At 41.2% G+C, this 21854-nt stretch overlaps 1 protein-coding gene and 1 long non-coding RNA gene across 2 annotated transcripts; one reads left to right on the top strand and one right to left on the bottom strand.

Annotated features, from left to right (window-relative positions):
• The first annotated feature begins 1943 nt into the window (after positions 1-1943).
• On the top strand, positions 1944-14563 carry LOC105463830 (uncharacterized). Its single transcript, XR_976558.3, has 5 exons — positions 1944-2396; positions 6847-10218; positions 10652-10682; positions 11916-13781; positions 14120-14563. It is a non-coding gene; the product is annotated as an uncharacterized lncRNA (long non-coding RNA).
• Positions 5366-20402, bottom strand: LOC139360303 (zinc finger protein 224). The gene is made up of 4 exons (XM_071087059.1): positions 16909-20402; positions 13832-13958; positions 13634-13726; positions 5366-8788 (listed from the first exon to the last, which is right to left on the bottom strand). The coding sequence occupies exons 1-4, from the start codon at positions 17167-17169 to the stop codon at positions 6900-6902; spliced, it is 2370 nt and encodes a 789-aa protein (XP_070943160.1). The 5' UTR covers positions 17170-20402; the 3' UTR covers positions 5366-6899.
• Between the last annotated feature and the right edge of the window lie 1452 nt (positions 20403-21854).

Raw genomic sequence — 21854 nt, 5'->3', positions numbered from 1 at the left:
TATGATATATAGAATACACCTCAATAAAATTGGACAAAGTATTGGTAATTGTTAATCCACATGTCATTTAACTTAATAAGACTGGATTCTGCATCCACACTAATAGAATATTTATAGTTGAACGAATGAATAAGCAATGAAGGAGGAGGGGAAGCTCACCTTTACAGGAGAATGTGCACTAATAAATGTATTTCTCCTTAAAAACTTTTATTTAACTAAAAAATTAGGGAGTGTATATTGAGAGCAACTTGAATCTGTGGTCCTGGGGTTAAAAAAAAAAAAATTCAAAATAATAACTTTACAATGCAGAAATCTGACAAACATGACTTTGGCCAAGTGAAAAAAGTTGAGATCACCAATGAAGTGACAAACTGACATATGCCCCTGTTATGTTGCAATAAGAAATTTACCACTTCAGGCTGGGCACAGTGGCTCATGCCTGTAATTCCAGCACTTTGGGAGGCAGAGGCGGTTGAATTACCTGAGGTCAGGAGTCTGAGACCAGTCTGGCTAACATGGTGAACTCCCGTCTCTACTAAAAATACTAAAATTAGCTGGGTGTGGTGGCAGGCACCTGTAATCCCAGCTACTTCGAAGGCTGAGGCAGGAGAATAGCTTGAACCCGGGAGGTGGAGGTTGCAGTTAGCTGAGATCGTGCCATGCACTCCAGCCTGGGCGACAAGAGCGAAACTCCGTCTCAAGGAAAAAAGAGAGAGAGAGAGATTTACCACATCTGTGGTATTCCCGCAAAAAAAGATGCATATATTGAAGTTAAACATGAAATACATCAGAAAACTCAAAATGAACATCTTTGACCCAAATAACTTCATCTATACTCTTCAAAAATAACAAGGATAAAATATCAAGAAAAAAAGATGAAAGCTATGCTATTTTTCGAGATTAAAGACTAGAAAAACCTGACAACTGAAAGCAACACCCATGCCCTAAGACACATTCTATACACACTCGGTTGGGGTGAGCATCTCTGTCAAAGAAAAAAGCCAAGGATCACTCACGTAGAGCTTTGCCGTCAGAAGCCAAAAAGTCCTTCCCTGCAGCTCTTTTGGAAAGGTAGGGCTGGGTAAGGAGAAGGCTGTGAAACACCCTGACCGTGGTCGCCGTGCGCCATAAAAGTTAAATGCGCCTCTTCCTTCATGGACGTGGACGCAACCCTCGCTTTCCTAAAAAAGGTCAGAAGGCGTCCAGAATCATCCAGCGTCCTGCAAGGATCAGGGAGAAGGGCCGGTGCCCCTGCAGCTGGAGCTCTCACCCCACCCGGGGACCGGCTTTGTGGGAAATTAACAAGAGACCACCAGTCACCAAGTGACAGGGGTTGCTTTAAGGCTCTCATTTGTGTTACCTCTTCCAGTTCCCAAAACGATTCTATTAGGATGTTCCTAAAGTCCCCATCTTAAAGAACAGTAACGGTAGACCCAAGGAGATTAACATCCTAACGTTTTATCGCGAGGACGTGGCCAGGCGCGTGGGGTGCAGGGAGGCGGAGTGGGCGAGCTCAGAGCCCCGGAAACCCTAAAACCTGGCGAGACGCAACCCGACAAAGTCCCAAACACCCCGGGGACGCGAGGACAGCCCCAAGCCCAAGAAGGCTCCACTGACTAGAACGAAAACAGCGGCCCTCGCCCCGCCAAACCTCTGCTGTCCGACGGGGTTTCTTTTCCCCTAATTCGATCACCAGTTGGTTGAGGATCCAATGCGTAGGTCCAGGAAATTCAGAAGGGTCCGGCGGAACTGACCCAAACCACCAGGGACAAAACTGCAGCAACCTTACAGTCCCGGAGCGGAAGTGCCCTCTACTCCACAGAGCGTCTGGACTCCACTTCCCAGAATTCCTGAGCCAAACTGACCGCGGCGACCCCGAGCGTCTGCACTACACTTCCCAGAATTCCCTGGGATCCGCCTGCCAGAGCCAAATTGACTGCGACTCCCCTGAGCGTCTGGACTACATTTCCCAGAAATCCCGATTCGCCTGCCGGAGCTGAACTGACCGCTACTCCACTGAGCACCTGGACCGCCGTTACCAGAATTGCCTGTGTCCTCCTCCTGGAGCTAGTGTGTGCGACTCCATAGAGCATTTGGATTACACTCCTCCGAATCCCGAAGGAAAAACGCTCAAAATCTCATTCTTCAGGGGGAAGCGTTGCCACTCCGGGGTGCCCACTGGGAACGAATCCCAAACCCACGAGCGCCTGCCTGGTGGGGAATGTGAACTGTTATCCTGAGAATCGTCCTTCTCTCTCCCTGGTTCAGGACAGAAAATATTGAATAGACGGGAATTCCTGAAGTCTAAACGCCTCCAACGATAAGAGGAGTGTTATTGGAAAGGGAACAAGCGAGAAGACGCAATCTTCGAGGAGTTAAGTTTTGCTAATCTAATGGTAAGAAGTGGTATCTAAATGTAGTTTTAATTTGTATTTGTTCTTTTGTAAATAAATGGAGCATCCTTGCATATTTTCCGTTGCCATTATTATAGTGTTTGTGAATTGGTCAAATGTTTTGCCCACATTTCTATTGTTTAGTCTTTTTCCCTCCGTTAAGTATTATTTACAGATTCATACTAACATTGTATCAAATATTGCTCAACCAAAAAGCTTTTCCTTTGACTTCTGTTTTTCGCTATGCAGAACGTTTTTAACATAGTCGTTTTATTATTTAAAAAACATTTTTGAGGTGTAATTCACAAAACAAAACTATTTTAAGGCACGTAATTCAATGGCAATGGCATCTAGTACAAATAGAGTGTTGTTGATGTAGGAGTTAAGAAGCAATCACTTAGGCAGATAGGGTATGGGAGCCCTCGGTAAGGCTTTTCTGTTTAATGAAAAACAGCCCCAAATTATTTCCCTTCCTAAGGAAGAGCAGCCTGTAAAATGGAGCTGCCGCAGACATACATACCGCCAGTTGTGCCAATCATGTTCAAGATGGCGGCTCCATCTTCCCTTCTCTTTGCCAGCCACGTGCACAGTAAGGAGTAGACAAGATGGGCCAATCAACTGGGAAGTCTTATTTGCATAAAAAGATTAGGGTGGGGCGACCAGCCTTCCCCAGGCACTATGTAAACGTCATAACTGATCGAACCAATCTGTGACGCCTATGTAAATCTGACAGTGCCTCCTCAAACTGGACTGTAAAACTCAGCACATTCGCTGCCAGCCGACCCTCTTCCGCTCCGAGACCCCTTCCTCTATAGAGTAACCCATTTCTCTTTCTCTTCTCCCTATTAAACCTCCGCGCCTAAACTCCTCTTGTGTGTCCCTGTCCTAAATTTTCCTGGCACTTAACGACGAACCCCGGGTTTATACCTCAGACAACGTAGCTGCTTCATTGTGAAACCACCACCTCTTGAATTCCAAAACATTTTTATCACCCAAAGAAAACCCCATGCCCACTAAGCAAATCACTACTGTTGTCCATAATCCCACTCCTGGTGAAACATTAATCTTTCTCTCCTTTCTATTACCTGTTTTGGACAAATCATAAAAATGAATGGAAGCTTTTGTTTCTAACTCCCTTTGCTTAGCATAATATTTTTAATGTTATTCACATCATATCACATATCAGTACTTCATTCCTTTTCATAGATGAATAATATTTTATGTTTATACTACAATTTGTTTCTGCATTCATACGTTGATGCACATTTGGCTTCTTTTCACCTTTTGGCTGTAGTGAACAGCGTTACTACAAATGTTCATGTACACGTATTTGTTTCATTACCAGCTTTCAGTTTTTTGTTTGGTTTTGTTATTTTTTGAGACGTTGTTTCGCCTCCCGCTTTCCAGCAATTCTCCTGCCTCAGCCTCCTGCGTAGGATTACAAGCATGCACCACCACGCCCGGCTAATTTTGTATTTTTAGTAGAGACGGGGTTTCTCCATGTTGGTCAGGCTGGTCTCGAACTCCCGACCACAGGTGATTGGCCCGCCTCGGCTTCCCAAAGTGCTGGGATTACAGGCGTGAGCCACCGTGCCCAACTGTGTATTCCACTTCTTTCTGCTGCTGAGACAATAATTTCAGATGACTTATCTTTATATTCACTCATTCTGAAGATAATATAGCAAGAGTAGGGAGATGAATATTAGGTGCACTTACCTATGGCTTCAGAGCCTGCACAAACAATCTCATATACACCACTTCCAAATGGAATACTAATCTGCACATGTAACTTAAAGAGATGCAGGGGTCGACACCCAGTTCATGATGGAAAGCATAAGTCACATGTTAATTTTGTGGTCTGTGGTCAAGTGTTCTGTCCCTTTTAAGACCCCTAGTGGCCGGGCGTGGTGGTTTACGCCTGTAATCCCAGCACTTTGGGAGGCCAAGCGGGTGGATCATGAGGTCAGGAGTTTGAGGCCAGCCTGCCCAAGATGGTGAAACCCCATCTCTACTAAAAATACAAAAATCAGCCAGGCGCGGTGGCGGGCGCCTATAATCCTAGCTACTCAAGAGGCTGAGGCAGGAGCATCGCTTGAACCTGGGAGGCGGAGGTTGCAGTGAGCCAAGATTGTGCCACTGCATTCTAGCTTGGGCCACAGAGCAAGACTCTGTCAAAAACAACAACAACAACAACAACAAAAAACCCTAGCAAAATGAAAAGCTTCTCAAGAGGAGAGTAAATATATGCAGAGGATGACAGAGATTTGCTTCAAAATCCTAAGCATCTGAATTTTGATTCTCCAATTAGGGCCAGCCATAGGCTTCAAACGTCACTATCTGCCACTGACATTTCAAACACTTTTGGACCTCCGGGATCATAGGGTTTTAGTGACAGAGAAGCTTACGTGGCAGCTGGGACATATTATACAAACTTGTCTGGGACAAGTCAAAAAGTTTTTAGGTCACTCATAAAAGTCAGAGAGCACAATCAAAACAATAAGTTGCATCCAATATCAAAAGTGGTACACTAAGCATTGTGACACTTTTCTTTGCTTGTAGCGGGGGTGATATGCCCTACTTGTCCTATACCTTAGAAAAGATATCACTTTAACTTAACACACTTAAGATATTACTGTGGTGTATACCTGATGAGTTAGCATCTGACAATAGTTTGAATATGTATCCCCTCCAAATCTCATGTTGAAATATGACCTCCAGTGTTGGAGGTGGGGACTATTGGAAGGTGCTTGGTCATGGAGGCAGATCCTTCATGAACACTGGTGTCCCCACCAAGGTAATGAGTGAGTTCACACTATTAATTCACACAAGAGCTGGTTGTTTAAAAAGATCATGGCATAAAAAAATTAAAAATGCATGGAAGTACAAAATGGAAAAATGCCTGCAAATCCTCATTGCCAGCAAAGATCAGTAAAAATATTCATTTATACAGTATGTAAACACTTAAAAGAACATAAAACACACAAAGATATTTATTTGATTAGGTTATGAAGGCTAAAAAAAGCCACATTTTCTCCTTTTGTTATTGTGTCTATGTCATCATCTCATTGATTTCATGTTATTATAGGAATAAATGCAATTCACACAAATTCCTGTTCTTGAACACTTGTTCTTTCCATTTTAAAATGGAGTGACATCAATGTGGTCTTCTACTTTTTGGAGTTTTAGTGTCATAGGCATAATTTCCTAACCTATGGTTTTCATATCAAACAGTTGCACCTTATACATTCTGACATGTTCTGCTCTCCAAAAGACATATTTTTACTGCCAGCAATAAAGAGGAGGATTTAAGTGTTATTCCTGCCCCAATAATGAATATATTTGATGAAATTACCAAACTCCATTAAGTTTCTCTTCCTGTTTCATAGGGTTGGTGGAAGAATATTGGATAAGAAAGTTGACAAAAGTTGTCCTTCAAATTTAGAATATTTTATACCAGAAAAAAAAAAAGAAATTGTACAGCAATTAAAAGGCAATCATACCAAGGCCTGCATAGAAATCACAAATCATGATCAATCTAGGATTGACTAAGAAAATTTCTGTCAATGTACATCTGGCACTTTAAAAGTGTTACTGTAAATCTTGCCTTAATACTGTTGAGAACACTTAATTGTAAAATATGCAGTGGCCTGTCATTGCAAAATTAACCAAACCTTTTCAGTCTATACTGTGAGAAAAACTACAAAAGACGGTTAAATTTATGCCGTATAAAGCAATGAACATTTGATAGAGGCACAAATAATAATCCAACTTAAGAACACAGGATGGGGGGAAGTCAGGAGCCAAGTGCAATAAAATAATATTCAATGAATATTATAAATCTGATCAAGAAAAAAATTAAAAGGAAAAAATAATAACATTCAAAATATTGCTATGGATTGCAGTACTGAGTTTACTCTGCATTTCAACTCATGTTTCCCAGAATTATTTTTTGCAGGCTTCCCTTTTTGGATACATAAAATTGTATCCAAATCCATACATATGTTTTATCCTTTCATGATTTGACAAACAAGTACTGAACACATACCAAGTGCTAATCAATGTTAAGGCTGTGACGATTTAGCAGTAAAGAAAGACACATGTAGCTTACATTCTAGCGGACGTCAATTTTGGCATGTCCACCGTTAGAGTTCAGCAAATTCATGAACTCTTACTCTTTCTAAGGCCTGTCTCCTGAATGATAGCTGTAATTATCAAACTTCTGAATGAAGCTTTATTGCACCATTTACAAGGATTCTCCACTATAGTGGTCCTGAGACTACTGGGGCATGCTGAGTTATGGTTGAAGCACTGATGTTATCTTAAACAAAGGTTTTACCTCTTCCAAGAATGGGTGAAATTTATCATCAGCATGGATTCAGAGATAAAGTACTCAAAGGGAAGTGCTTACTATGTGCCTCATATTTTAATGTTTCTCTCCTTTGTGAACTTTCAGATGAGATTGCATTCATGAAGACTGAGTGAAGACTTTATCGCACCATCACATCACTAAGGTTTTTCTCCAACATGAACGTTCTGATGAAGCTGAAGACTTGAGGCCCGACTAAAGCACATATCACACTCCTGACACTTCCATGTTTTCTCTCCCACGTGGACCCTCTGATGCACCTCAAGATTCAAGCGCCTGTTGTAGCCCTTCCCACAGTCCTCACATTTGTATGGCTTTTCTACACTGTGAACTTTTTCTAGGACTTTAGAGAATGAATTCCGTACAATGTTCTTCCCATGCTCCTCACATTTGAGAGGTGTTTCCCTGCTGTGGCGTCTCTGATGGGTCAGACGAGTTGAGGACCATCTGAAGCCCTTCCCACACTCATCACATTTGTATGGCTTTTCTCCAGTGTGCACTCTTTGATGAGAATGAAGCTGTGAATTCTGAGTAAATCTTTTCCCACACTCTTCACATTTGAATGGTTTTTCTCCACTGTGCAGTCTCTGATGTTTCAAAAGACACGAGGCCCAGCCAAAACTCTTCCCACATTCTTTACAATTATATGGTCTCTCTCCTGTGTGGACCTTCTGGTGCATATCAAGATTAAACTTACTGTTGTAGCCCTTTCCACACTTCTCACATTTGTATGGCTTTTCTCCAGTGTGGACTCTCTGATGGGAATGAAGATGTGAATTTTGAGTAAACCTCTTCCCACACTCTTCACATTGGAATGGTTTTTCTCCACTGTGGAGTCTCTCATGTTTCAAAAGACATGGGGCCCGACTAAAGCTCTTCCCACATTCCTTACAATTATACAGTTTCTCTCCTGTATGGACGCGCTGGTGAAAGTCAAGATCCAACCTCCTTTTGTAGCCCTTCCCACACTCCACACATTTGTATGGTTTTTCTCCACTATGGGATCTCTGGTGGGAATAACATTGTGAATTTGTATAAAATCCTTTACCACATTCTTCACATTTGAAGGGTTTTTCTCCACTGTGGACTCGCTGATGTTTCAAAAGACACGAGGCCCATCTGAAATTCTTCCCGCAATCTTTACAATTATATGGCTTCTCTCCCGTGTGAACCATATGATGTGTATAAAGATCTCGCCTGCAAATAAAGCCTTTTCCGCACTCCTCACATTTGTATGGTTTCTCTCCAGTGTGGATCATAAGATGACTATTAAGTGCTGATCTCTGACGAAAGCTCCTACCACACGTATCACATTGGAATGGTTTCTCTCCCGTGTGAACCATGGAATGCCTATTAAGTCTTGATCTACCACAGAAGCTCTTACCACATATATCACATTTGAATGGCTTCTCCCCAGTATGGATTCTCTGATGTTCTTGAAGCTGGGAATCGTGAATGAAGGCCTTCCCGCATTCCTCACAATTATAAGGTTTCTCTCCTGTGTGTAATTTATGATGAACATTAAGCGCTGATCTACGACTGAAGCCTTTCCCACATTCCACACATTTGAATGGTTTCTCTCCAGTGTGGACTCTCTGATGAGTTTGCAGACGTGAGCTCTGACTGAATTCCTTACCACACACGTCACACTTGTAGCGTTTCTCTCCCAGGTGGACTCTCTGATGAATACGAAGGGCTGAGATGTAACAGAAGCTTTTTCCACACTCATCACATGTATGAGACATCTCTCCTGAGTGTAATTGTTGATGGAAATCAAAGATGGAGACATCACTGAAGGACTGTTTATATCCATTGCCCTGGGAAGATTTCTGTCTTGTGTGAATTACAGATAGTCCTGCCTCAGACTGGCTGGGGAAATCACCTTCTCTGGAGAACTGAGAGCTATTTATCACCAAGTCTTGAGACCTGGTTAAATCACTTGCAATTTTTTCCCAGATTTGCTGGCAGGACCACTCTTGATCTGTTCCTGCTTCTGAAATAGTCTCCATCTCAGTTTGGATCTTGTCTCCTATCAGAATACAGAATTAAAAGACGAGGACAAGTGAAGCCTTTGTTCAGTGTTATCAAGATTTCACTTAGGCCATGGCATGAAACTCTCAAGAGTACAGGCAACATTCAGTTTTTATTTTTCAAGTGCACCATAATCTCCAGTTTGGATGAGGCCAATTTTGAACTAAACCAAGTATCATATGTAAAATGCTTGGTAGAAATAAAAGACTTACAAAAAACAATAGACGTTGACATGGGTGTGGTGAAAAGAAACACTTATATACTGCTGGTGTGAATGTAAATTAGTACAACCTCTATAAAAAGCAGTATGGAGATTCTCTAAAGAACTAAAAGTGATCTACCATTTGATCCAGCAATCCCACTACTGTCTTCCCAAAGGAAAAAGAAGTCATTACATCAAAAGGACACCTGCACGCCTATATTTATTACAGCACAATTCACATTTTCAAAGATATGGAACCAACCTAAGTGCCTATCAACCAATGAGTGGATAAAGAAAATGTGGTATATATACACCATGGAATACTATTCAGCCATAGAAAAATGAAATAATGTCTTTTGCAGCAACTTGGATGGAGCTGGAGGCCATTATTCTAAGTAAAGTAACTCAGGAATGGAAAACCAAATACCATGTTTTCACTTATAAGTGGGAGCTAAGCTATGGGTATGCAGAGGCATACAGAGTGATATAATGGACTATGGAGACTCAAAATGGGGAGGCTGGAAGGTAGGGTAAGTGATAAAAAGCTACAAGTTGGGTACAGTGTACACTACTCAGGTGATGGGTACACTAAAATCTCAGACTTCACCATTAGACAATTCATCCATGTTACCAAAAACCACTATACCCCAAAAGCTACTGGAAAAAAAAAATTTTAAATAAAATAAAAGACAATAATAAAATTAATATGATACAAACATTATACCTGCTACTCTTCCTAGTGAATTTCCTAATCAGTCTAAAATCTTGCATGGTAAATTATGAAACTAATAAATTATGTATATAATAAAATATGAATCAAAACCAACTTTAAAGAAAAGTAATATAATCAATACTTGGTACATTTGTGTTTATATTGTGTATCCTTACAAAGTAAAGATATTAACCTCACTCAAAATGAGGTCTGGATGTTCTCCTCAGGATCTAAGAGGTAATTTCTAGGAGTTTATGCCTGAGGAGAGTGTCTTTGTTTGCTTGGGGGCAAAACTAGGTCACTGGAAAGTGAAGCAATATGATTTAGGGTTGTGGCTGGCCACGCCTTTGGGGGTTGGTGCCCCCCATGTCACAAAGAGCAATGTGATTTAAGGTGGGGCTTTAGGTTACATGCAATCAGTGGCCCAGGAGACTGACTAGCCACATGGGAATCAATCAACAAATAATGGCTATGTAATGGAGCCTCAAAAATTACTTGTAAAGCCAGGGCTCAGGTGAGCTTTCCTGATTCGTTGTACTCTCTACGTCACACCTTAATTCTAGGAATGTAACGCATCCTACTTTATTGCAAGAATACAAGATCCTCATTTGGTACTTCCCAGAACTGTTCCTTATTTTTCTCTTAGTGAAATGTAATGTGCACCTCTACCCTGTAAATATCCATAACTTTTAGTATAAAAGCATTCAGTGAGTTCTGCTTGCCTTTCTAAGTAATTACTGAATGTGAAGGTAGTTTTGGAAAATCCCCACACTTGCAGTTGGTGTGAAATGAGAATGATCTTCTGTAAACTCTTGCTCTAAACTGTGTAGTCAGTTAAACTCTTCACAATAATATCAAAGGCCTACGAGTGTTTATATCTACATATTCATAATATTCCTATACAAGAATTTTGCATAACATGTATCTTTAATTTTATTTTTCTGTAGATGTGAACAATAATTTGGTTATCTGAAATAGGTAAGAAACAGACAACTGCAGTTTTGATGGGAATCTGAAAGGTTGGACTTGACAGGGGCATACAAAGGGTGATGCTCCTGATGAGACAATGAAAGGTGATGAGAACACTTGGGATAAAAAGAATGCCTGAGGGGTCATGCCCTGGTTGGTTCCATGGGGGAGTATTAGACTCTCATTTAAAAAAAAAAAAAAAGAGCAGAGGCTAGGCGCCGTGGCTCACGTCTGTAATCTCAGCACTTTGAGAGGCCAAGGCAGGCAGATCACTTGAGCCCACGAGTTGGTGACCAGCCTGGTTAACATGGTGAAACCCTGTCTCTACTAAAAATACAAAAATTAGCCAGGTGTGGTGGCGCACATCTATAATCCCAGCTACGTGGGAGGCTGAGGTATAAGAATCATGTGAACCCAGGAGGCGGAGGTTGCAGTGAGCTAAGATCATGCCAATGCCCTCCAGCATGGGTGACAGAGTGAGACCTTGTCTCAAAAAAAAGAAAAAAGAAGAAAAAAGAGGGCAGAAAATATATGACATAGATAAATATGCCTTTATACCTATTTCCAAATGGCATAATATAGACAAGAAGGGAGCTGTGAAATAAATTTAAAACCTTCTAATGAGCATTTAGGAAAAAAGAACTAGAAAAGAAATGATCACATCTTCATGACAAGCAAGAAAGATATCATTTCATGAAATGCCTACTAAAGTAACCCATAAACATCTACATGCATGAAAAATGTTTGTCCTGGTTATGATGAAAGATGTGTTTCTTACTATGACTCACACTCATAAAAATGTTGAAAACGTTGGTCAGGATATTACCAAGTCCTAAATTAAGTCAGTCAAATGGAAAGATAACTTCCAAGGCTGAATCTCGGAAAACAGTAATAGGTAAATGTGTACCCAATGGTACACACTGGAATATGGATATATTTAACACACTGTTACTTAAGAGGTTTTTGGGGAGGAGAGAGTCTCTTTCAGGGTTATGATGTTTTGAGAGGGCAGTTTCCTGATTCCTTCCAAGTTATGAAGTTGAAAATAGAGCACTAGGTCTCTAAAAAATAAAGGAAAAGTTATGTTGTAAAAATCTATATTCTTTTATGTTTTTAACAATTAAATTTGTATACAATGAAGATGCAGAAATATACATATTTTTGAACAAAGACGACCAGAAATGTAGGCAATGTTCAGCTGCGTGAATTGTGTTGCTCTCTTCCTCATCCTTCCCCATCCAGGAGAAGGAGAAACCTGGGGTCAGTGACGTGCATGCAGACTTTGGAAAGGCAAATGGGCTGCAGATGGGTAAATGTCTCAAAGGAAAGCTAGCTGGGAAGCTGGTTATTATCTGTCACATCACAAAATGGAGATTTTTTCCCCTTGTAGAAAAGCTGTCTCACTAGCAGACATCAGGATGCTCATTCAAAAATGATTTCTTTCCAGAAATGAGTATGCTTCCTATGAAAAGCTCCAGGATAAGTCACAGGGAAGGCATATTGATCAGTGTGGTAATAAAAATAATGCTTAGAAGTTTCCATGCGATGTGGGCCCACTGTAAACACACAATGTAGTCAAATAAGGGAATCTAAGAATGTTCTAATTAAATACATGGCCACTGGAAGACAAAAAACACGTTCTGCAATATCTCTCTTTCACCGTGGTTTGTGTTTCACTTCTTAGCTCTCTCCATGATTCCAGGAGACAGTGAAGTCACCCCATTCAATAGCTTATACATCAGGTTAACAAATATTTGGAAACCTGCCATGTACCAGGACTATTCTAGACACTGAAAATACAGCCAGAAGAGTTAAAATTTCTTAGACATTACAGTCCAGCATGTAGAAGTGACAGATAAACAGAAGTTAATGAGACTTGGTACAAGACAGCACAAGAAGAATCAAAATAGAACGGAATTATAGAGAGTGGTTTGGGATGGCTTCTCTCATGACTTTAAAACTGAAAAGAAACCTGAATAACTGAAGGAGATGCCAGACGGCTTTAAGGTGACAGAGTATTCCAATGACTGAGATAAGCAAGTAAGGACTGAGTCAGAAGCTTCTGTAGAGACAGAATAATGGTTCCTAAAGGATGTCCACATCCAGTCCCCAGGACCTATGATCACGTATACAGCAGGGGAATAGAGGTTGTAGATGCAATTAAGGTTGCTAGTCAGTTAACCAGAGAACAGGAAGATCATCCTGGATTATCCAGGAGTGATCAATATAATTACAAGGGATGCAAAAGGTGAAAGAAGGCATAAGAAGAGTGGCAGAGGGAGCGCGACTACGGGGATGCAAGTTGCTGCCTTTGAAGATGGAAGAAGGAAAGCAAGAGCCAAGGAGTGTGGACAGTGCCTAGACACTGATAAACCAAAGCAAAGGCTTCTCCCCAAGAGCATCCAGAAAACATGAAGCCCTACAGACAACTTGATAACTGCCCAGTGAGATGTATCAGACTTCATCCCTAAAGAACACAAAAATAATAAATGTTTGTTGCTCAGTCTGCTAAGTCTGTGATCATTGGGTACCAGCAAAAGGCAACACAGTGTCCTTGGGAGGACAGAGAAACAGCAGGGAGAATAATGTGGCTGGTAAAGACAGAGCAACAGGGAGAGGACAGGAGATGCAGTTAGAGAGGTGGCAGAGAGGGGATGAATGGCAGAACACAGGTTCTCTAAAAGTCCATTAAAGAGGTTGTAACTTTAATAAAAATAAGCCAAACAGGCTTTTGAGCTGAGGAATGACAATCTGACTTACATTTCCTGAGGATCACTTCGGCTGCTATGAGAACAGATGTCACGATGGGAAGGCAGGCAGCAGGGCCACCAGGTGTAAGATGGTTGTCAATAATCCAAGAAAGAGGTCTGGCCATTTAGGCCAGGGCAATGGATTTGAGCACAGACAGAAGTAAACAGATGGAAGAGACGTACAGGGATTCACAGTTGCTTGATTCTTACCTGAATCCCCTTCTCTTTGGGTTGCTGTCTTCATCATCCAAATCTTTTCTTCCCTTAGGAAGTGGAAAGTATCCCTGTGGAATGCTTGATGTCCTGCAAATAGGCAAAGTTACGTGCTTAATCCCAACACATTCTAGGTAACATCAAGGTAAAATTTACTAGAAATTTAGGTTCTCACTGCACACTCACTGTCCTCACCCACTGAGAGAAGGTTCCTGAAGTTCTCCAGCATCACATCCTGGTACAGCTTCCTCTGGGCAAGGTCCAGCAGCCCCAGCTCCTCTTCAGTGAAGACCACAGCCACGTCCTTGAAAGTCATTGCCTCCTACAGCATCAAACATATGCAATCTCAACCCCATGACCAATGATTCCTGGGAGAGGGGTGGTACTGAGCAGACAGAGGGGAGGGGTGGGAAGTTGTTTTGGATCTTGAGAGACATAGGTCAACTCATAGGTTTCCTACTCATTCTGTCTGAATCCTGACAGTGACTGATTTTCCTGAGTTCCACCAGAAATGCAATGATGAAAAAGACCTCCTGTATTTTTACTTCGTGCAATCATTGAGTCTCCTTGTAAGTAATCCTCTAGGACTCTAAATGTGTCGTCCTGGGCTACACATATATACATTTTGATAAATCTTGACAATCACCTCAGCAACATTTCGCAATTCAGTCCTGACTTTGCTTGATAATGCCCATTGTTTTCCTCTCTCAAACTTGAACCCTGGATGTTATTGTTTTTCTTCAACATTTGCCAAACTGACAAGCTTATGGTGACATGTGTGAGTAGTTACGCAGTGAGCCCTCTGTACTCTCAAGGCAAAAACTACATATATTAATTGCAACATTGAATGTCATGATCTGCAGCCAGCATGCCTCAGAGCGCATATATAAGGCTCTGTCCCTTCCCAGTCATGTCACCTTGGACAAGCTGGCCTGAATGCATTACTTTCCTCTCTGTATAATGATTGTCACATGATGTAGTTTTTAAAGAATTAAACAGTGGAATATACATATGGTACTGGGGAAAAGTGTGCAGCACAGACTGAATACTTAATTAACATTAGCTGCTTTGATTTTTGTCAATTATTGTTATTGATTTTATCTCATGTCTGCATAGTGTTCCATGGAACTAATCTATTGTTATTCTAAATAATGAATATTTAATTTTATATCTTTTCCATGATTACCAATCCAATAAAGAACATCATTTCAGGTAGATCTTACTCTCCTATTTAAAGTAAGTTTTAAATAGCAAAATGTCAAAAAATAAGAATGTTTAAAATCGTGATTATGTCACATTTTCTCAACTTTTTTTTTTACCTAACTTCAAAATCTTTCAAGGGGATACATTATCCTGATTTTTCTTAACATAGCCAAAAGCAGGTTATCAATTTTCCCATTATTTTGGCAATCTGATTAGGAAGAAATTGGTTTTTTTCTTTTTCTTTTTTTTTTCTTTTTGTAGATATAGAGTCTTGCTATGTTTCCCAGGATGGTCTTGAGCTCCTGATTTCAAACACTCCTCCTTCCTAAGCCTCTTAAAGTGCCAGGATTACAGGTGTGAGTCACGGGTCTGGCCACAATTTTGTTTTATTATTCTCACTTATTTGATTATAAATGAATACCACCATCTTTTCAAATATTTATTGATGTCTGTTTTTCTCCTTCTATACATTCCTGGTAATGTCCTTTATTCATATTTCTTTGGATTTTCTTCCCTAGTTTGTGCATAAGATTCTTATTTTAGATTGTATCTTTTTTTAGATATCCAAATGGTAAATATTTTCACCTTAGACTATTACATTTTCTGGTAACATTGTGTAAGGCATCTTTTCCCATAATGAATTTTAAAATTTTCTATAATGACTGTGGTAATTGCTGTCCTTGGGTGCCTGAAGTGCTGGGGGCCATGGAAGAGGTACCATGACAGGAAGAGAAGATGTCCCCCTCCCAAGGTAGGGTCAGGGAGGAGCAATGCCACCTGTGGACGTCATCACTCAACAGGACACTCCAAACACCCACACCACAGGGCACAGGCCCCTCAGTGGAGAATTCTCTCTTTCTTCTTCTCTCTCTTTCAACTGAGGAAAATGGCAAAAATGGCTAATATTCTTGAACCTTGGTCTCCTGTCTGAACCCAAGCAGGTTTCTCATATTTCATGTGTTTAAGAGGAAGATAAGAACTGCTTCAATCAGCTGTTCTGAGGAGTAAATGAAGAAACAAAACACAAATGACTGGCAAATCTTCTAGTATCATACACAAAAAATTTATGTTAGGCTGGGTGTGGTGGCTCATGCCTGTAATCCCAGCACTTTGGGAGGCCCAGGTGGGTGGATCACCTGAGGTCGGGAGTTCAAGACCAGCCTGACCAACATCGAGAAACCCCATCTGTACTAAAAAACAAAATTAGGCGTGGTGACGCATGCCTGTAATCCCAGCTACTCAGGAGGCTGAGGCAGGAGAATCCCTTGAGCCCAGGAGGCAGAGGCTGCAGTGAGCTGAGATTGCACCATTGCACTCCAGCCTGGGCAACAAGAGTAAAACTCCATCTCAAAAAATTAAAAAAAAAAAAATTAGCTTACATATTACTTTGGTCAAATTCCTTAATATATAAAGGAATAAAGAAAGGCCAGTAAATAAAAGACACAGAAGGCATGACTCAGGCATGGGGGAAAGAGAATCTAGCTCTTCCTGTGTGGAAACTTCCAGCAATCCTTGTGTGAAGCCACAGTTACAGCCTGCCGTGATGTGCCACATATGGATACTCTATCTACAAAACAGCCACCGTGGCACACATCAAAAGTAGCCTTTCAAAACTGAGTTCCTGGTGTCTGGGAGTATAAAGTAATTAAAAAGGAACATTGATTAAATGGGAATATGGTGCAACCATTAAAAATGAGCATTATATAATATTAAATACAAAGAGTGCAATTTAAATTAGATTAATATCACCAATACAAATACAGTTATGAATGTACATGAAGAAGAGTATCACAGGACAAAAATAGCTAATGTGTGAGCAGAGAAGTAGTATAATGAAATAATTATCCATTCCTACTATCTTGTCTACTCCATAGAATAAATGACACACGAAAACAAGAAGTAAAAACAAATGCAAAATCCACTCAAAAGTAACAAAGGAAGCACCTGGTACACAAGAGATCCTCACATGTCTGCTTTTCTCCTTGAGTCTTCCCAAGACAGAGAAAAATTTGTGACAATCTGAGTACTGAGATGGAATTTTAAGAGTAATAGAAACAAGTCCTACCCACCTTGAACATGGTCATTTTCCTTCTTACTTCTGGAAACTTGCAGAGTCCTGAGTGATGCAGTTCCTGGAAAAGCAGAATTGTGCCTGCAGAGTGCCAGGAAAGGCAGAAAAAGAGACATGAAAAGGTGGCCAGGGATGCCACCCACCAACAGGGATGTGTATTGTGAATTGGCACATGAATGTTCACAGCAGCATGAATCATAAAAACCCAAAACAGCACAACCAAAATGCCCTCCCCGGGGTAAATGAGTAGACAAATCATGGTCTATCCATACAATGAAATCTCATTTGGAAATTTAAAGAAATGAAGTACTGACTCATGCTACAACATACATGAACCTTTGAGACATTATTGCTAAATGAAAGAAGTCAGTTACAAAGGGCCAGATATTGCAGGATTCCATTTCTATAAAATGTCCAGGTAGGAAAACACATATAGAGAGAAAATTGATTAGTGATTGCTTCAAATCTGAGTGAGAATGATGTCTAACCATAAGTAGGCATGAGGAGATCGATATGAGAATGAAATGATCACTGAATTGTGGTGATGGTTACTCCATTCAGCAAACTTTCTAATGATCACTGGATGTACACCTGATATAAGAAAGTTCTATGATACCATAGGTTGGAAAAAATAATTGTTAACATACACATCATTTAACTTAACAAGAGTCAATTCTAAGTCCATATTGATAGAATATCTGTAGTTGAACAAAGAATAAATGGAGGAGGAGATCATTTTACAGCTGAATGCCCATGAATAATGTTATCTCTTCCTAAGAAACTTCATTATTTTCATTTTTTTTTAAGTAACTTTATAGTGGAGAAATCTGAAAGACAGCATCTCGGCCAAGTGGACAAGGTTGAGATCACCAATGAAGAGACAAACTGACATCACTTGGACCCTGTTATGTTGCAATGAAAAGGACATTTCACCACTTCTGTGGTATCCCTACCAACAATACATAATCTGAACCCGCACGTGAATTACATCAGACACACCTCCAAATTAATGCCTTTCTCCAAAATAACTTGCCTATACTCTTCAAAAATATCAAGCATAGAAAGACAAAGGGTGTAGAATCCTCCAGATTATAGATTATGGAAATGTGACAACTAAAGGCAATGCATAAAATTAGACTGTGAACATGGGTGGTGGTGGCAGATGGGTAGGGGACACTTGTAAGAACCTTAAGTGAAAAACAGAACAAATTTAAATATAGAACTGCAGAGTACATAACATGAAGTTAGGTAATATGTTATCTAGCACTATATAATAGATAATACAATAAACTACTATTAGCAGTCTGGATAGATATCTAATATTAAATAAATAACATTATCCAGTATACAATCTAATATTATCTAATATGTTATGTGAAACCATATACTAGCCCTTCCTAAGCTCCTCTCACCAAGATAGCTCCTGCTATGTGGGCTTCCTTGCTGCAGAAAGCTATAATCAGCTGTCTCTGGTTACAGGTATATTTCTGGTGGTATTCAGCTGATGGTCATCAACAAAACAGGAAAAATGTAAACACTTGACAAACGTGGGTAAAGAGTAAATAAGAATTTCTTAGGCTATTTTGGCAACTTTTCTATAGGTTTTAAATGATATGAAAATAAAAAGTTTTATAATTTCAGAAAACATAAGAAAAATAATAACAATGAGATTAATGAGTATGATATAACATGATAGTTCACTAGTTTAGTCTCTTTGTCAGTGTTTGGAAATTTCCATAGTTAAACACATAAGGGGGAAACATTAAGAAAAAATTATAATCATTTAAAAATGTTCATAAACCTATAAATATACAAAAAAAAAAAAAGAAAAGAAACATATTACAAGCTTAACAGTTGCTATCTTTACATCATGGATTAGTGGGTAACAAAAACATTTTGTTCTTTTTTTTTTTTTTTTTTTGAGACGGAGTCTCGCACTGTCGCCCAGGCTGGAGTGCAATGGAGGATCTCGGCTCACTGCAACCTCCGCCTCTCGGATTCAAACGAGTCTCCTGCCTCAGCCTCCCAGGTAACTGGGATTACAGGCGCCCGCCACCACGCCCAGCTAATTTTTGTAATTATGTTTTAGTAGAGACAGGGTTTCACTATCTTGGCCAGGCTGGTCTCGAACTCCTGACCTCGTGATCCGCCGGCCTAGGCCTCCCAAAGTGCTGGGATTACAGGCGTGAGCCACCGCGCCCGGCCCATTTTATTCTTAATAAAGAAAAATAGAATGCTCTACAATGATATGTTCTGTAAGAGTACAAAATATTTGTAATGATTGAAACAAAATAGTTGACAACATTTTTAAAAACTGAGAAAAGCTCACGCCCCTAAGCCTTGCTTTCCCCACTTAAGTCCAACTAGCTCCTCTGCCTCAATGAGAACGTATCCAACAGAAGATCAAATCAGGCCCTGACCCGGACTGCTTAGGTTCCAACCCCAGCTCCACCTCTCACTAGTCGGGTGCCTATGCGCCCTGTGTCTCTCTTTCGTTTTTAAAATAGAAAAAAGCAATACTTCTCCACAGAGCCACGGTGTGGCGTAAATTTATTTGTATAAAGCCCTTAGAATGAAGTTACTAATTAAGACTTAATTATTATCGACCCCCATGCCCGAGGACACATCCTATACACTCTCGGTTGGGGTGAGCATCTCTGTCAAAGAAAAGAGCCAAGGACCACTCACGTAGAGCTTTGCCCTCAGTAGCCAAGAAGTCCCTCCCTGCAGCTCTTTTGGAAAGGTCGGGTTGAGGAGGGAGAAAGGTATGAAATACTCTGACCGCGTCGCCGTCCCCCATAAGTTAAATGTTCCTCACCCTTCATGAAAGTGGACGCAAACCTCGCCCTCCTAAAAAGGTCGGAAGGCTTCCGGGATCATCCGGCGTCCTGCAGGGATCAGGGACAAGGGCCAGGGCCCCCGCAGCTGGAGCTCTCAGCCCACCCGGGGACCTGACAGGCTTCGTGGGAAATTAACAAGAGACCACCAGTCACCAAGTGACAGGGACTGCTTTACGCCTCTCATTTGTGTTACCTCTTCCAGTTCCCAAAACGATTCCATTAGGATGGTCCTAAAGTCCCCATTTTAAAGAACAGTAACGGGAAACCCAAGGAGATTAACACCCCAACGTTACATCGCGAAGAAGTGGCCGCGCGCGTGGGGTGCAGGGGGCGGAGTAGGCGAGCTCAGAGCCCCGGAAACCCTGAAACCAGGTGAGACGCGACCCAACCGAGTCCCAGTGCCCCCGGGACGCGAGGACAGACCCAAGCCCAAGAAGGTGCCACGGACGAGAACGCAAACAGCTGCCTTTGCCGCTCCAAACCTCTGCTCTGCGACGAGGCCCCTTTTCCCCTAATTCGATCGCCAGTTGGTTGAGCATCCAATGCATAGGTCCAGGAAATTCAGAACGGTCCGCAAGGCGCGGAACTGACCCAAACTGTCGCGGAAAAACTGCAGCAACCTCAGTCCCGAAACGGAAGTGCCCGCGACTCCACTGAGTGTTTGGACTCCACTTCCCAGAATTCCCCGGGACCCGCCAGCCGGAGCCAAACTGACCGCTACTCCACTGAGCGTCTGGACTACACTTCCCAGAATTCCCTGGGACCCGCCTGCCGTAGCTAAACTGACCGCGATTTCACTGAGAGTCTGGACTGTACTCCCGCAGCATCACCCTCCAGGGGAAGTGTTGACGACTACTAGGAAGCCCTTGACTACTCTTTCCACCGGGAATGAATCCCATATCCCCGAGCGCCTGTTGGGAAATGTGGACTACCTTGAGAGTCGTCCTTCCTTTCCTCTCCCTGGGTGCCCAGGAGAAAATATCGTATAGAAAGGAATTCCTGAAGTCTAAACGCCTCTAGTGATGACAGGAGGGTTACTGGAAAGGGACCAAGCGAGATGATACAATCATAAAATGATTAAGTTTTGCCAGTGGTAAGAAATGGCATGTAGTTTTAATTTAAATCTCTTGTAAACAAAATGGAATATTCTTGCATATTTTCAGGTGTCATTATTACAGTTTTTGTAAATTGTCCAGATGTTTTGCCCACTTTTTTATTTTTTGGTTTTATCCCTCACTTTTCAAGCACTGTTTTTATATTCATGATATTAACATTTTATCTCGCAAAGATTTGCTCAACAAAAACGTTTGTTTTTTTCTTTCTTATCTATGCGAAACATTTTAACGTATTTTATTATTTAAAACATCTCTATTGAGGTGTAATGCACAAAACGTGAAAGTCACCAAAAGTTAGGAAACATTTTCATCACCCCAAAGACCCCATACCCACTAAGCAATCTCTGTCCTATTGAATTACCTATTGTGGACATTTCATGTAAATGGAATTATAAACTATGGAACCTTTTGTTTCTGACCCCTTTCACTTAGCATACTGCTTTTGTTTGTTTGTTTTTGTTTTGTTTTTTGAGACTCACTCTGTGGCCAGGCTGGAATGCAGTGGCGCGATCTTAGCTCACTGCAACCTCCGCCTCCCGGGTTCAAGCGATTCTCCCGCCTCAGCCTCCAGAGTAGCTGGAACTACAGGCGCGTGCCACCACGCCAGCTAATTTTTCTGTATTTTTAGTAAAGACGGGATTTCACCGTGTTAGCCAGGATGGTCTCGATCTCTTGACCTCGTGATCCACCCGCCTCGGCCTCCCAAAATGCTGGGATTACAGGCGTGGGCCACCGCACCCGGCCAGCATACTGCTTTTAAAGTTCATCCACATCACAGCATGTACCAGTACTTCATAATATTTTATATTTATGCTACGATTTGTTTTTTTGTTTGTTTGCTTTATCATGTTTTGTTTTGAGATGGAGTTTCCCTCTTGATGCCCAGGCTGGAGTGCAATGGCGTGATCTCAGCTCACTGCAACCTCCGTCTCCTGGGTTAAAACGATTATTCTGCCTCAGCCTCCCAAGTAGCTGGGATTACAGCTATG

This window comes from Macaca nemestrina, chromosome 20 (assembly GCF_043159975.1).
Source record: "Macaca nemestrina isolate mMacNem1 chromosome 20, mMacNem.hap1, whole genome shotgun sequence".
Taxonomy (NCBI): Eukaryota; Metazoa; Chordata; class Mammalia; order Primates; family Cercopithecidae; genus Macaca; species Macaca nemestrina.
The sequence above is the reverse complement of the archived record's forward strand: the minus strand, read 5'-3'. Positions and strand labels throughout refer to the sequence as shown.